The sequence below is a fragment of the Rhincodon typus genome, chromosome 9 (genome assembly GCF_021869965.1).
Source record: "Rhincodon typus isolate 14 chromosome 9, sRhiTyp1.1, whole genome shotgun sequence".
Classification (NCBI taxonomy): domain Eukaryota; kingdom Metazoa; phylum Chordata; class Chondrichthyes; order Orectolobiformes; family Rhincodontidae; genus Rhincodon; species Rhincodon typus.
Window position 1 is genome coordinate 70,061,972 of NC_063340.1, and position 12,535 is coordinate 70,074,506.

A 12,535-nucleotide genomic window follows, 5' to 3' on the forward strand; every position below is an offset into this window, starting at 1 on the left:
TTCCCCTCCCCCTTTTCTGATGAAGGGTCTAGGCCCGAAACGTCAGCGTTTCTGCTCCTATGATGCTGCTTGGCCTGCTGTGTTCATCCAGCCCTGCACCTTGTTGTCTCGGATTCTCCGGCATCTGCAGTTCCTACTATCTCTGATCCATAGTCATGACTTCAGTTGTCTCGGTCCCACTCTCTGCAATTCCTTCCTTTTAAAACCTCTGCATGCTTGCCTTTCTTGGACACCCTTCCCCCTTTGGCTCAGTTCTCTTCATACTTCTGTGAAGTGCCTTGGGACACTTCTCTGAATTAAAGGCATTATATTTATCATGGTTTATTGGTGTTGATGGAGATGACCAACTGAGACCCAAATTAGTGTGAGCTGTTGATCAATTGCTTTCGAGGAAGGGGTAGAGCTTGCTGAAATTCGTGTGATGCATATTGTGTAATGGGAACAGATGGTATTTAAACCATGACTTTAGAAGTGAAAGGACAGTGCTTGCTTCACAATGGACCTCTACTCTACAAAATCTATTAGAAAATCTTCCTTTTCCCTTTGCTGGTTGTGGATCTCTGATTAAGCTGTCAGCACAGTAAAGCTTGTCAAAGTCGCTAACCTGCGGTAAATTATTTTACTCCTTTTTTCAGGAACCAAGCACTCAAACACACATACCAAGTATCTGTCTTTGAAGTAAATATTCCTTCCATGAAGGCCTCTGGTGGCATCCATTTCACTGGGAGCATGGCACGACCACCCTTTCTGTAATAACTAGCCCTGTGGAATCAAACACAAACAAGTATGATCTTTCGATCTGATAGTTGTTAAAAGAAGTGTCTAATATTGTGCAACAGTAAAGTGATAGTTCAGCAAACCAGCCAGTAGATGTAGTTATCTCTGCTATTTTCTCAGCCTTTAAAGTAAATTCAAACAGCCAGTTTCATGCATTACTGTTAATCAGCCATATTTTGCAGACAAAAACTGAATATATTTCATCCTTCATAGCATAATATGGTTATTTAGATTGATATTTAAGCCTTGCTTTACACATAATGCTGCAAGTTTTGAGTAACTTGTAGATTTAGAGGTAATACTGCATTAAGATATATTATTATATCACTTACATATGATCAAATCCTGACAAAAAATATGATACAGCTCATCTTTCCCAGAACAAAAGAAGTTTTTTTTAAATATTTCTGAAATCTAGGCAGTTTTGTGACGGAATAGTTACTCTACTGGAAATACAAAATGTTCTCATTTTGGTATTTCATTTTCAGATAACAGTGAAGATGTCAATCCAGCTATTTAATGGGTTAGTACCTCTGTTAGGATAGCAGACAGAGGAATTTCAAATAAACATTCACATTGTGGACTAGAATCCCACAGGATGATCTTGAAGCATGTAGGTATAAAATGTCTGTCACAGATAGTTATTTCAAGTGGATAATTAACTCTTACATTTAGTCACTATAGTAAACCATTCTCCCAAAATGTAATGGTTTGATGTTAGATTGAAAATTTAATTCACACAAACTTAAAAGGTGAACTTATCAATTAAAAAAAAGCAATGATAGATTATTGTTTCACTATATCAGTCCTCTTTCAGTTATATCACTCCTCTTTCAAACACACGTGTTTCAACTACCCAAAAATCAACAGAATGATCGAGTTAAAATTAATGATGTAAGACTATGATTTCCTTCATTCACTAATGTCAGCAAAATCAAGTGGAAAACTTTCAAAGTTAGTAAATGGTCTTAAATATATTTCACTGCAATACGACAGAAGCAGATACAATAATTCCTGCATTACCATTTCTCACATTTTTGGATTATTTCAACTATTCATTGGTATGCATCAATCCTTTTTTACCCACTCCTTTGATTAGTTAAAACAAAGTTAATTTATAAGCAATTCCCTCCCATGTGGATAACAATCTCCCAGACAAAACAAATTTATGCTTTAAAAGGAATTAACAAAGAGTCCTCCTCCACCGACACCCTCATCTCCTTAACCAAACTCGTCCTTACCCTTAACAACTTCTCTTTTAACTCTTCCCACTTCCTACAGACTATGGGGGTGGCCACAGGCCCCCGCATGGGCCCAAGCTATGCCTGCCTCTTTGTAGGATACATGGAACAATCCCTCTTCTGCTGCTACACTGGCACTATCCCCCACCTCTTCCTCTGCTACATTGATGACTGTATTGGCGCTGCCTCGTGCTCCCACAAGGAGCTTGAACAGTGCATCAACTTTACTAACACCTTTCACCCCAACCTCAGGTTCACCTGGACCATCTCCGATACCTCTCTCTGCTTCCTGGATCTCTCTGTTTCTATCTCTGATGACCGCCTTGAAACCAACATCTATTTCAAGCCCACCGACTCCCACAGCTACCTAGACTACACCTCTTCTCACCCACCCTCCTGCAAGAATGCTATCTCTTACTCCCAATTCCTCCATCTCTGCCGCATCTCCTCCCAAGATGGGACATTCCACTCCCGCACATCCCAGATGTCCTCCTATTTCAAGGACCGTAACTTCCCCCCTCCAGTGATTGAAAATGCCCTCAAATGCATTTCTTGCATTTCCCACGCCTCTGCCCTCACATCGCCTCCTCCCAACAAAAACAAAGAATAAAGACAGACTGCCCCTTGTCCTCACATATCACCCCACCAACCTCCACATCCAACGTATCATTCTCTGCCACTTTTGCCCCACCTACAATCTGACTCCACAACCAAAGATATATTTCCTTCCCCACTCCGATCTGCCTTTCGGAGGGACCGCTCTCTCCGTGGCTCCCTCGTCCGCTCCGCACTTCCCACTAGCCCCACCGTCCCTGGCACCTTTCCCTGCAACCGCAGGAAGTGCTACACCCGCCCCTACACCTCCCCCCTCACCTCCATTCAAGGCAAAAAACAAACCTTCGACATCAGACATGGGTTCATCTGCACATCTGTCAACTTGGTCTACTGTTTCCGCTGCTCCTGATATGGCCTCCACTACATTGGTGAGACCAAGCAGCGACTCAGAGACCATTTTGTAGAACATCTGCGCTCTGTACGCTATAATCAACAACACCTTCTCGTCGCGAAACATTTTAACTTCCTCTTCCATTCCCTAGGTGACATGTCCATCCTGGGCCTCCTCCAGTGTCACAATGATGCCACCCGCAAACTGGAGGAGCAGCACTTCATATTCCGCCTTGGTAGCCTACAGCCTGATGTCCTAAGTCTCCCCAGCCCAGGCCTCATCCCATGACCAACCCTCCCTCTCATCCCCACCTCTCTGACCTGATGCAACCTGTCCATCTTCACTCCTACCTATCCGCCATTCCCACCTCACTGACCAATACCCACCACTCCCTACCTGCACGCTTCCATCACCATCCCACCTACCTTCTCCAGCCCTACCCCTCCTCTCTTTATTTATTTCTTAGACCCCCACCCTCCCCACTTCTGAAGAAGGGTCCCGACCCAAAACGTTAGCTTTCCTGTTCCTCTGATGCTGCCTGGCCTGCTGTGTTCCTCCAGCTTCATACTTCATGAACAAAGAGTTTAATTGTCATAGAGACAAAGTTATACAGCACGGAAACAGACCCTTTGGTCCAACTTGTCCATGCCGACTAGATATCCTAAACTGATCGAGTCCCATTTATCAGCATTTGGCCCATATCCCTCTAAACCCTTCCTATTCATATACCCATCCAGATGCCTTCTAAATGTTGTTATTGTACCAGACTCCACCACATCCTCTGGCAGCTCATTCTGTACACATACCACCCTGTGGGTGGAATGAGCAATTAAATGCTAAATGAAATATTGATGCAACACATACACACAATCAGAAAAGAGAGGTGAATCCAAACCAAAAGATGAAAGTTAGAAGATGTATGTACCAGTCTCTGAGTAATTTATGAAGCGTATACAGGCAAACATTGCAGCTGATGCAGTCTGTTTTGCAAAGTGCTGATGTTGATAGTTGAACAGGTGAACAAGTTTGGCTTTGCAGGTCCAGTGAAATTTCTTTGTCTTGGTTCCTTTCAATGGTATCTGGCAGCACTCAGAGGGACAGTCTTTTTTTTTAATCTGTTGTAGGGGTGTTCAATAGCTGTTCTCAAAGCTGTGACCTTCACAGCACACTGAATCACACTTTAGAAGATCACTAACACACAGAGACCACATTCGAAGCTTATTTGTTCCCTGTTTATTTCGAAAAGGGGAAAATGCAAATATGGCTCCCATCTAGACTGCTGTCTTTTCTTGGCCATCATCTTTACATTCTGAGATCCTTACAGGATTACAGTTCAGTTTGTAGAGCTTTTTCCTCTCTTTGAAACTTCTTCAAAACTTGCAGGGTGTGACTTTCCAGAGTTCCTTTCCAGGCAGTCATTGGATTTACATCCTCAGCCACTTTAGCTATATCAGTCCTCTTTCAAAACACACAAGTTATGATCTGTGGTCATATCACCATCTACATCTGTTAACCGCTGATTCCTTTGCCAGACTATATTCCATGGCAGACTATACTTTAGGCTAAGAGTTGCAATTTTGGGCAGTTTCATAAAGTGTTTCACTTTGTGAATTGAGCAGGTTTTCTTATGCTATTACGTGCAGCTCACTTCATCACATTATGTCCCATGCTGCTATATTGTCATTCCTTTTGTGTACTCACCAGCAACAGGAGTACGCATTCCTCTGGGATTTCTGCTACCAGTGCCATATTTAAACTGTACATCAGGTCAATTGCTGCAAGACAGGAACTGCCTCTCGCAGTTGTAGTCTGGGAAGAATTGCCATGGAATTGGCTGACAGAGACAAGGTGATAGGTCAATTTTCTGGCAGGGGCCTGGAGGTCCTGGTGGACAGGTTGGTAGAGAGCTGGGCCATCATCTTTCTTGTAGGCTGCCAGCAGACAGCACAGCACAGACCTACCAGCCTGGACAATGCATTGTCCACATTCCAGAGATTCATCAAGCAATGCAGCAAAGGCCGCCATCTCCTCTCTGTGACCTTACACTTACTCAAACTCGACTGCTGCACCCACCTCATACTGAGAGCATGCTCTATCACTCTCACTGCTGCTTGCAACATCACTGCATGTTCACTGTCACCACTCCAGCCTCCCCGAACTACAAACCCCACATTCCCTCTGCACCTCCTACTCGCTCACTTGGCACACTTCTCCTCCTTTCTCACACCTGCACCTGAACAAGAAGCTCCGCCGCCCACTTTGATCCCACTCAGTTCCAGCCATTGTCTCATTCCAAGAGAAAACAACCCAGAATAGAGTGGAGAGGGCCAAGGAAGATGGTTAGGTGACCGAAATTCATCCTCTCAACCCCCTACAAGGAGAGAATCCTTGTCTTAGCAGGAGAAGACCATGACCATTTCATATGGTGATGGCGAAGACCTCCGAATCATAGCAAGTAAAGTTCATTGTGTCTTTTTCGTAGGGTGGGGGATTTCATGTCTCAGGTGCATATTTTTAAGGTGAGAGGAGAAAGATTTAAAAAAAGACATGAAGGGAATTTTTTTTGCATAAAAAGTGGTTCGTGTTTGGAAGCAACTTCCAGAGGAAGTGATGGACTTTGATTCAATTTATTGTTGTCACATGTACCTAAGCACAGTGAAAAGTTTTGTTTTGTAAGCAGTACAGGCAAATAATAACATTCAAGGGTGGCATGGTGGCTCAGTGGTTAGCACTGCTGCCTCACAGTGCCAGGGACCTGTGTTTGATACCAGCCACGGGCGACTCTCTGTGTGGAGTGTGCACATTCTCCCTGTGTCTACGTGGGGTTCCTCTGGGTGCTCCAGGTTCCTCCCACAGTCCAAAGATATGCAGGCTCGGTGGATTGGCCATGCGAAATGCAGGGTTACAGGGACAGTGTGGCGTGGTGGGTCTGGGTGGGTTGCTTTTCAGTGTGGCGTGGTTGCTCGATGGGCCGAATGGCCTGCTTCCACATTGTAAGGATTCTGCGAACAAGGCCACACAGGTTATGGGGTGTCTAGACAGAGTGAAGCATACAAGGTTACAGCTGCACAGGAGGTGCACAGAAGCAAGATCAACATTAGATGTGAAATTAGAGAGTCTAATAACAGCAGGGAAGGAGGTGTTCTTGACCCTGTTGGTGCGTGTGTTTAAGCTTCTGTATCTTCTACCTGATGGAAGAGGTTGGAAGAGAATATAACCAGGTGGGAAAGGTCTTTGATGATGTTGGCAATCTTTCCACAGCAATGAGAAGTGTAGATGAAGACTAGGGATGGGAGGTTGGCTTCCATGATGATCTGGGCTGTGTACACAACTTTCTGTAATTTCTTACCATCCTGGGCAGAACAGCTGCTGTACCAGGCCGTAATACACCCAAATTCATTTGCTTTCTGTGATGATGATTGGTGAGGGTCCTTATGGACATGCCAAATTTCCTAAGCCTCCAGAGGAAGAGAGGCATTGGTGTGCCTTCTTGACCAAATGTAGCATCTATGTGGGAGGTTCAGGACAAATTGTTCGTTATCATCACTCCTAGGAACTAGAACGTCTTGACCTGCTCCACCTCAGCTCCATTGATGTAGATAGTGACATGTCCTCCTCCTTTCTTCCTGAAGCCAATATCAGTTCATTAGTTTTGCTGACATTGAGGGAGAGATTGTTATCATTGCACCACAGCACGAAGCATTCTATCTCCTTCCTGTATTCTGGCTCATCGTTATTTGTTATCCAGCCCACAAAAGTGGTGTCATCAGCATACTTGTAGATGGTGTTCGTATGAAATTTGGCTGCACAGTCATGGGTGTACAGGGAGTACAGAAGAGGGCTCATAACACATCCTTGCAGGGTGCCAGTGCTGAAGATTATTGTGGAGGAGGTGTTGTAGTCTATCTTCACTGATTGCAGTCTGTAGGTTAAGAAGCTGAGGATGCAGTTGCAGAGGGTAAAGACTTGGAGTTTGGAGATTAGTTTGGTTGGGATTATAGTGTTGAAGGCGGAGCTGTAGTCAATAAGTAGAAGCCTGACGCAGGTATCCTTAATGTCCAGATGCTCCAGGGATAAGTGTAGGGCTGGGGAAATGGCATCTGCTGTGGATCTGTTACATCAGTCAGCAAATTGCAGGGGATCGAGGCAGACTGGGAGGCTAGAGTTGATGTGGGCCATGACTAAACTCTCGAAGCAATTCATGGTTATGGAGGTCAGAGCCACCAGGCAGTAGTTGTTGAGGCAGGTTACATGTGTTTTCTTGTGGGTACAGTTACACCATTTAAAAGATATTTTGATAAGTACATGAATAAAAAAATGTTTGGAGGGGTATGGGCCAAGTTCAGGCAGGTGCTACTAGTTTAGTTTGGGATTATGGTTGGCATGGACTGGTTGGACCGAAGGGTCTGTTGCCGTGCGGTATGACTCATATACTCTCTGACTGTACAAGTGCCATGCTGCTTTCCCATTACCATCACTGCGAATGTATCCTTAACATGCCCAAACTTCTATCAGTTATTCTGAACTCCTCTCACCTCCCCTGCAGGTATTAGCTGCATCAGGTGTCCATCAATGCTAACTGCAATGGTGCTGCCTCTGGCATGCATGCATCTGGCTTTCTCCATGGACAGGTAGGTGGCTGCCATGTAGACCTAGGTGTAGCACTGTTAGTACCTGCTGGATATTTGCACAGACCTGTATTCCATTGATCTAGTCACTGATGCCCAGGATTAGGATGGAATGAAAAACGGTAACACATCATGAATTGAGGCGCTCAGCCTCTCATCTAGGTGACCTCCCCCCAAAACTGCCATGTTGCTTTCTGAGGAAAGGTCACCGGACCCGAAACGTTAACTTGATTTTCTCCTTCACAGATGCTGCTTGACCTGCTGAGCTTTTCCAGCAACTTTGTTTTTGTTCCTGATTTACAGCATCCGCAGTTCTTCCGGTTTTTTAATGTTGCTTTCTGCATTGCTCTCCCTGTCAAACTGATCAGCTTTGATCTTCCTCATTTTCCCACCCAAATCTTTTATTTAAGTGCTAACCTTTTCACTTTACCTCCAAGCCCCAGACATATAACTTAGCTGTGACAAACACAATTATGCACTGAGCCCCCATCGAAGTCAGGATCATGAAGGCCATCAATGATCTCCCTCTCACAGTACCCCTTGCCCTCCCATGCTCTATCACCATCTCCCTCCCATACAGGTTGAGTTGTCCCTCACCACAATTCTTGTTCCCTCTGCATTTCAACATGCTACCTCTGACGTTAACTTCCCCGGTTTCCCATCACAGCACTGGACCCTGATAACACCCCCTTGACTTTCAATGAACAGACTTTGGCCTACCTCCCTAACTGACTAGGAAAAGCCATTCCAACTGATGAGTAACCATAGCCCTAATTGATCTCTGTACAGTTCCATGACTAATTTACCTCTAATCCCCTTCCTGGTTGCCCTGGACCTGCAGAACAGGCCATGGTGCAATTCCCAAACTGTGGTGATATCAGCCCCTTACTCTGACCAGTTGAACCACTTGACTGAGCATGGCCAAGCCTCAGTCTACCTTGACCTAATTAAGGACCGCTTCTCTTAGCCTTCAAGAATGGCCATTTGGTTGAAGCACACAAAGTGCCTTTGCCACATAAATTGTCTACAAATGCTGCAGGTGTGACATTGATGTAGCATTGATGTACATTAACACAGCCACCTCCTTGATTGATCATTTCCTTTTGGTCTGCATTAAAAGGTAAGGTGTGACAGCAGTGCTCAATGCACCAGCTTTTCTCTCTGGTCCAAAAAAGCAAAGCAGCACGTACTACGTCCAAATCCATCAAGAAAACCAACTCCTGCTCTGCACGGCACCATTAACCAGTCATGAATCTGAGAGAATATCTTTCCCATTTGCTGCCAAATTAATCACAAGTGAATCAGAGAACGAAAGAGTTATACAGTAGACAAAAGGCCCTTGAGCACATCATATCTGCACTATCGGGTGCAAGTTAATTTAGTGAGCATGTGTTTTAATGACTAAACATGACATGCTGATGCATTATAGACAGGTTATCAACACTTGGCTTTAATTTGCCATTGATGGGCTTCCCAATGTTCATCCACAGCTGAGAAGTTGACACTTCACCTCCCACATAATTAAATGCCCCCCACCTGCCTCATCTCCTGCCATTGGGAGTATCATTAGATTTTAGCCATAGTTCCTTCAGTGATCTTTTTAATCAGTTTTTGACTACTTTTTGTTCAAAGTATCATAGAAAACTTGTACATAAACATGTCATGTGATAATTAGACTCTCCTGTTAGTGGCAGTATTGTGTGTCAGTATTGTGTCTCCCTGCTTCTCAACTTGCAATGAAAATCTTCTGCTGCAACTAACCCTACTTCCATATTTCTTTATGACCATGTTTTGATATTTTTAATTATAATGATATATAAAAACAACAAGGATATAATGCACAATTGCCAGTCTGTGCATCCAGGCCAATTATTTCGGAACTTTTGACGCAGCTTTAACTGGAAATCATAGTTAGACCCGATACCACATGTAACAGCTTAGAAAATTGACTTCTATAAACTCTACATCTCTCAGATATTTTAAGTAATCAGAAAAATGGCAGCAAAATTAATGCATCTTCACTTCCTTGGAGACAATAAGGATTGCAGATGCTGGAGGCCAGAGTCTATGGGTGTGAGGCTGGAAAAACACAGCAGATCAGACAGCATTGGAGGAGCAGGAAAGTCAACGTTTTGGGCTGAAACCCTTCGTCAAGACTGGGGAGGGGGTGGGGTCCCCAGAAATAAATAGAAGGAGGAAGGAGGTGGCTTGGCGAATGGTAGAAGAGATGGTGTTAGGTGGATGCAGGTGGGGTTTATTGTGATTGGTCAGTGGGAAGGGTGGAGCAGATAGGTGAGTAGGAAGATAGACAGGTTAGGTCAGGTCATGGAGGTGAGGAGGAGGGGGAGGGCTGCACATGGGATAAGGCTGGGGGTGGAGGGAATTTGAAGCTGGTGAAGTCAATATTGAGGCCATTGGGCTGTAAACTCCCAAGGCAAAGTATCAGGTGTTGTTCTTCAAGTTTATGTTTGGCCTCCCTCTGACAGTGGAGGAGGCCAAGGATGGACATGTCACCAGGCGAGTGGGAGGGGGAATTAAAATGGATGGCAACAGTAAAGTCGGGTTGGTTGATGCATACAGAGCGCAGATGCTCTGCGAACCGGTCCCCAAGTCTGCATTTGGTCTCCCCGATATAGACGGGACCACGTCGGGAAGAACGGATACAATAGATCAGGTTGGATGAAGTGCAGGTGAATGTCTGTCCGATTTGGAAAGATTGTTTGGGGCCTTGGACGGAGGTGTGAGGGGAGGTGTAGGGGCGGGTGTTACACATCTTGCAGCTGCAGGGAAAGGTACCGGGTGTGGTGGAGAAGTTGGTTGGGAGTGTAGAGCTGACGAGAGAGTCAAGAAGTGAATGGTCCCTGCGGAAACCAATCAGGGGTGGGGAGGGAAATATCTTTTTGGTGATGGGATCTGATTGTAGGTGGTAGAAATGTTGGAGGATGACGTGTTGAATTCAGAGGTTGGTGGAGTGGTATGTGAGGGCTATGAAAACTCTATCCTTGTTGTTGGGGGGAGAGGATTTGAGGATGGAAGTGTGGGAAATGGAGGAATTGCAGTTGAGGGCATCCTTAATTACAGAGGAGGACAAACTACGGTCCCTAAATCAGGAAGATATCTGGGATATACCGAGAGTAGAACGCATCATCCTGGGAGCAGATGTGGTGGAGGTGGAGGAATTGGGAGTATGCGATAGCACTTTTTCAGGAGGGTGGGTGAGAGGTGGTACATTCGAGGTAGTTGTGGGAGTCAGTGGGTTTCAATGGATGTCGGTGGTGAATGGATTTCTGGAGATGGAGACGAAGATGTCCAGGAAGGGGAGGGAGGTGTCTGAAATGGTCGAGGTGAATTTGAGGGCCAAGTGGAAGATGTTGGCGAAGTCGATGAACTGCTCGAGCACCTTGCCGGAGCATGAGGCTACGCTGATACAGTCATCAATGTAGCGGAGGAAGTGAAGGATGGTGCCAATTGGGTTATGGAAGAGGGACTATTCCACAAATCCTACAAAGAGACAGGCATTTCTCAGGCTCATGCAGGGTGCCCATGTCCAACCCTTTGGTTTGTAGGAAGTGGGAGGAATTGAAGGAAAAATTGTTGAGAGTGAGGACCAGTTCAGTCAAGCAAATGAGAATGTCATTGGAGGGGCACTGGTTAGGTCTATGGGAGAGGAAGAAGCAGAGGGCTTTTAGGCCCTCCATATAGGGGATATAGGTGTACAAGGACTGAACATCCATGCAAAGGTGAGGTGATGGGGGCTGGGGAATTGAAAGTTTTGGAAAAGGTGAAGGGCATGGGTTATGAACCAAATATAGGTGGGGAGTTCCTGGACCAAAGGGGAAACAATGGAGTCGAGCTAGGAGGAGATGAGCTCGGTGGGCAGGAGCAGGCAGAGACAATGGTCGTCCAGAGCAGTCGGGTTTATGGATTTTGAGAAGGAGCTAGAAACGGGCGGTGCGGGACTGGGGAACTGTTAGGTTGGAGGCTGTGGACGGGAGATCTTCTGAAGTGATGAGGCTGTTGTTGGTCTGGGAGATGATGGCTCGGTGATCAGAGGTGGGGTCATGATTGAGGGGACGGTAGGAGGAGATGTTGGAGAGTTGGTGTCTGGCCTCAGCTACATAGAGGTCCGTACGCCATACTACCACTATGTCCACACCCTCCTTGTTGGCGGGTTTAATAGTGAGGTTGGGGTTGGGGCAAAGGGAGTAGAGGGCTGTTAAGTGAGAGGGGGGAGAGACTGAGGCAGTCAATGGCGTGGCGGAAGTTGGAGATGAAGAGGTTGAGGGAGCGTAGAAGGCCAGGAGGGGGTGTCCAGGAAGATGGGGTTTGTTGGAGGCGGGAGAAGGGGTCAGCAGAGGGTGGGTTGGGTTCCCGTTCAAAGAAATAGGTGCGGAGGCAGGAGGTGGCAGAAAAAGAGCTCGATATCATGGCGTGCGTGGAATTTGTTCACGTGTGGGCACAGGAGAATGAAGGTGAGTGCTTTACTGAACACAGACTGTTCAGCCTCAGTAAGGGGGAGGCCTGGGGAGATGGGTGAATACCCAGCAGGGCTTGGTGCTGGGACCGGGTATAGAACTGGTGCTGGAGGAGGTGGAGACTTCAACAGGAGTGGGTGTGTGCACTGGAGGGCTCACGTGGGTGGAAGCAGAAGTAACGCGATCGTCATTGATGCTGGCTGTCACACGGTCTTCTACATTGGCAGAAGCGGCAGTTACATGGTCTTCTACATCAGTGGAAGTGGTAGCCACATGGTCTTCGACATCGGTGGAAGTGGTAGTCACATGGTCTTCGGCATCGGTGGAAGTGGCAGTCACATGGTCTTCGACATCGGTGGAAGTGGCAGTCACATGGTCTTCGACATCAGTGGAAACAGCAGTCACATGGTTGTTGATGTCAGTGGAAGCAGCAGTCACATGGTCTTCGACATCGGTGGAAGTGGCAGT

General features: G+C 46.0%; 1 protein-coding gene across 1 annotated transcript in view; it reads right to left on the minus strand.

Annotated features, from left to right (window-relative positions):
• LOC109938368 (ALK tyrosine kinase receptor-like) overlaps positions 1-12,535 on the minus strand; it is a 532,290-nt gene that overhangs the window by 9,558 nt on the left and 510,197 nt on the right. The window contains exon 23 of the mRNA XM_048601345.1: positions 661-762. Within this exon, the coding sequence (XP_048457302.1) occupies positions 661-762 (102 nt within the window). The remainder of the gene's footprint in view (positions 1-660; positions 763-12,535) is intronic.